At 40.6% G+C, this 4,790-nt stretch overlaps 1 protein-coding gene across 1 annotated transcript; it reads right to left on the reverse strand.

Annotated features, from left to right (window-relative positions):
- Nucleotides 1–1,711: 1,711 nt before the first annotated feature.
- On the reverse strand, nucleotides 1,712–2,845 carry LOC115229065. The gene has a single exon (XM_029799490.1). It carries the CDS (start codon nucleotides 2,843–2,845, stop codon nucleotides 1,712–1,714), a length of 1,134 nt encoding a protein of 377 aa, XP_029655350.1.
- Nucleotides 2,846–4,790: the final 1,945 nt, after the last annotated feature.

Genomic DNA, 4,790 nt, shown 5'->3' on the forward strand with positions numbered 1-4,790 from the left:
TTTAAGCCAAAAACAGAATCACCGTCTTAACCATTAACTAACGTGTTCAGGTGATTCCGACACTTCTCAACAGTCTAGCCATCTTTTCACGATGTTCAGACCGTGACCCCACACACTTTCTGTATGTACGGTGAAATGCTTGTGGTCCATCTCCACGATCCCTCCCACTTGCCTCTACAAGAGACTCCAGTGTTCGATGGACAATTTTCATGTCGGTATGGTCCTTCAGTATGTTTATGGATTTTTCTTGGATTTTCTCGATTTTTAGTTGGTTCGTTGCCGCCAGGTTACAGCCCCAAGCAGCACATGCATAGCCTATTGTTGGCTCGATATACTGCTTGTAAGGGTCTCTACCCCTGGCGGACAAGTTCTCCCACAGTTCGAAAGAAAGGCTTTCACAAAATTGATTTTCTTTATATACAAGTTGACACGATCGATTCAACATGAGGTGAGAAACAGAGGAAAGTGTCAAACGTTACACCCAATATCTTCTGTGTTTTCTTTTGTGGTATTGGGACTCCATTCAGCGTGACTTCAATAATTTTTTTCCCCATCTTCCTGTTTTTCGTGAATAGGGTGACTGCTGACTTTTCGGAACATGCATGTAGTCTGTTTTCATATAGCCATCCATATAATTCGTCCAGTATTCTTTGTAGTCTTTCCTTCGCGTATTCGACATTTACATCCCTTGATGCGACAACTATGTCATCGGCATAGGAGAGTAGTATGTCATTATTATCCATAGGAACCGGGAGATCATTCAGAAACAAGTTGAAGAGGGTCGGGGATAAAGGAGAACCCTGGGGTACACCATTGGGCAAAAAGCGTGATCTTGAACTCTCGTTCCCGACGCACACTTTCCCACGACGTCCGCTCAAAAAATTCGCTATCCATAGCTTCATAGGTGTAGAAATATTTGTACCAAATATCTTTTGAATTAGGATCTTCCTTGGGACGGAGTCAAACGCTTTTTGAATGTCGATAGTGCATACAATTGATTTCTCCTGCAATTTCTTCTTTTTGTGTCCTTCATTTATGAAATCTGTTAGTGTGGTGAGGAAGGAGGTCGTTGACAATCCTTCCTTGAATCCATGTTGAAATGTGGATTGTGGGAGGAAAGGGCGAATATGTTTTAGAACCAGTTTTTCCAAGATTCTTGACAGCACACATATAAGGGATATTGGTCTATAGGAGCCGGGGTCGTTTTTCGGTCTTCCAGGTTTTAATATTGGCCGGATTTTTGATAGTTTCCATAAGTTCGGTATAGAGTTCGTGAATAATGATGTGTTATAGATCGTGGTTAAAGCATTTATTGAAACAGGGCCCAAGTGTTTTAGTAGAATAAGCGGAATTCCATCCGGTCCACATGAGTTTGTTTTCTTCTGATTCGAGATTGTTTCAGACACCTCTTCAGGAAGAAAATAAGTCGTCGGGGGCCTTTTGGATGGCTTTGATTTTAATCTTGACTGTGAGTTCATTTTTTATAAGGAATATGACTAATCTTGACACAGTGTTTCATAAAATGTTTAGATTGAGCTGATATGTTTCTGTTTTACGCTCGTCAGGATTCTTTAAGCGTCTCAACATCGTCCACATGGCCGAAATAGAGGCTTTTTATTCATGGCTCTAGAGATTCGGCTGAGCTTCTTCCTTTGGACTTGGTTGGTATTATTCGTAATAAGCATGTTTAGAGCCCTGATTCGATCGATGATTACTTTGGGTCGATACTTTCTTTCTTGAGGCTGGTTCTTTCTCTGATTAATTTTTTCGTTCTTGAGTCATATTTTGAGCTCCCACTTCTTATACATGCTCTTCTGATAATCAAATTTCTTGCATCTATGATAGTTTTGTTGAAGCTTTCCACTGCCCTGTCCAAGGAAGAAAAATTCTTAGGGTGAAAGTTCTGGAGTCTTGAATCGACGTAATTTGCGAAAGCATTCCAATCTGCGTTTTTGTAATCATAGAAATAATTTGGTTTCAGTATGAGATGTGGAGAACAGTTCATTCTCATTATCATTGAGTGGTGGTCACTTCGGAGATCATAGCGGACCGACCACTTGATGATAGGGGAAAGCCGAGGTGAGCAGATTGATAGATCTGGCGATGTCCTCGTGTCCTTAGAGTTGTAGGGTGTTCGAGTGTTCTTTTTTGGGTTGTTAAGGATTATTAACTTCTGCAATTGCGATATCAAAAGGTTTCCTCTGGCATCGGCAGTCTGATATCTGAACCAAGCGGGATGCTTCGCGTTCAGATCTCCGCATAAGAGTAAGTTATCCAATTTATCAAGGCTTGATAGGTCAAAACGATAGCCCTTCTTGCATGAACCCGGGGGAGGTACGTAGACATTGGCGATTTCAAGTCTTCCGTAGGAGGTCATAAGTGAGATTCCAATTATTTCGGTGTTGGAGTCCTTCTTTAGGCTTGTATACGGTAAGGGATTCTCGAAATATTTTATTCCTCTTTTTATAAGGGTCAGTAGACCCCCTCCATGCTCCGACTCGCGGTCACATCGTAGTGCATCGTATCCAGCAAAAAGAGGAGTAGGGATCCGTTTCGAAAGTTTCGTCTCTTGGAGAAGACAGATATCTATTCGGTTCTCCTCCAAAAAACTGGCAAGTTCCGCCGTCTTTCCTCGAATCCCGTCAATATTCAGGCATTGTATTGTTAGCTTTGGACCGGGATTCTGTTCCACGTCACCTGAGGTCAACAGCAACAATCGATAGTAAGTGCCAACGTTGAGAAGATGCCGTCCAGGGGGAAGTCCTCTGGTTGGCGGGGAGCAAATGGTTCTTTTTAGATACCGTTTAGGACTGTATCCGGCGCCACCAGAAAAGGTGAACCACATGACGCGCGCTAAAAACATTAAACTCATTATAAACTTTCGGAGACAAACTTGAAGAATATTCGGAGGTTAAAGATTTGACAAGGTTTGTGGAACTTTTTTGCTTTATAGTATTTGCTTGTCTTCGCTAGCAACACGATTGCAAGTGAAGCCTTTTGTTTCGAGAAGATCGTAGGTTTTCCTAGACATCTGTGCCCTACAAGTTTTAGCTTATTTCTGAAAATTTTTTGTTATTTTCTATATTACGCAGACGATGAACTGTGTAAGTCGGGTAATTCAATATATTTTGTTGTAAGTCGGGTAATTCAAATAATTCAGAGTATTTCTTGGTCGCCCACGGAAACGATGGCCCCCAGCTTTGAAATAGTCCTCCATAGCGGCGTTTGCCGGTGCATACAAATCCATCCTTAGAATGTGTCCAAAATTGCTTTGCTTTTCTTTAATACAAAATTAAACAAATATTTAAGTCATACATGTCTTTTTTGATTAATTATAGGATTTGTATTATTTAATTTTTGATTTTTGAATGTTTTTAATAAAATTACATTTGTTTAAATTTGGTGTATTAGTGATTTATCACAATGAATTTCAATTCATTTTCCGTAAAACGAAAGAAAGTTCTCATAAATAAAGAAAAAGGTAAATTATTCAAATAAAGAAACTTTCAAGATATAAATGAACAACTTGATCAAATATCCTCTCCGCAAACAAAGAAAAACGTGATTAAGCCCTTTTCAGACCCTGAAAATATAGTCAGTAACAATGACACGGAATATGACCCTTTGGATAATTTTATGGAAAACATCACTGTTCATATTTTTATTCTAATCAAACAGGAACAACTAAAAAAACAGGAAAAATCAGGCCCAAGAAATACTAACAAGTTGAAATTGTGACAATTTTATTGAAGGGGTACGAGAGAGGACATTGAGAACGAGCACGAACACGAGGAATACATTCGATTCATGTCAGAGCACAGGGACGATGAGATCCCTGGAGAAGAAGACCCTTTTGAATATGACGAGGAAGGCAACGTTGTCGGAAAAGCAATAAAAGTAAAGCAATCTAACATGGCAGGAGGTCATAGACCCACTGCCCCCCGTCGACCACTCTAAAATCCATTATTCGAACTTTAAAAGGAATTTCTACAATCAGGCGGACGACATTCAAGATTTAACCGATCGACAAGTCGAGGATCTACGGAGAGCATTGAATGTCAAGGTTGAGCACTTTTATAATTGGGAGGTTGTTGGACTTGATCCTCCGAGACCTGCGCCTTCCTTTGCTCATTTTGGATTTGACTCAAAACTGATTGACTGTATTCGTAAATCAGGCTTTTCGGTTCCCACAGCTATTCAAAGCCAGGTTTTGGATTGAGATATATTTTTAGGGGATCCCTGCCGTTTTGAGTGGACGTGACGTTATTGGAATTGCAGAGACTGGAAGCGGGAAGACGCTGGCTTTCATCTGGCCGATGGTTGTCCATATTGCTGACCAAGTGTGAATTATTTTTCAATTTTAAAGGAACCAGTAAATACTGGAGATGGACCAATCGCTGTGATTGTGTGTCCTACGCGAGAATTGGCCCAGCAAGTGAGCCCTTAATGTCAGAATATGTACTTTAGACGCATCGAGAGGCTTTAACATATGGTAAGCCGTATGGTGTGCGTGTTGTGTGTGCATATGGGGGAGGAAGTATGTGGGAACAGCAAAAGGCGTGTCAAGTTGGAGTAGAAGTTGTAATTTGTACTCCGGTTTGGAATTAGTAGACTTATAATGAGGGACGGTTAATTGATTTGGTGAAAAAAAAGTCGACTAATCTTAGGCGAGTTACGTTCTTGGTATTTGACGAGGCGGACAGATTGTTTGATCTCGGGTTTGAGTCCCAGATCCGCTCAATCGTCAACAATGTTCGTCCTGACAGACAAGGTAGGTAAAAATATAATTT

Source organism: Octopus sinensis, unplaced genomic scaffold (assembly GCF_006345805.1).
Source record: "Octopus sinensis unplaced genomic scaffold, ASM634580v1 Contig11667, whole genome shotgun sequence".
NCBI classification, from domain to species: Eukaryota; Metazoa; Mollusca; class Cephalopoda; order Octopoda; family Octopodidae; genus Octopus; species Octopus sinensis.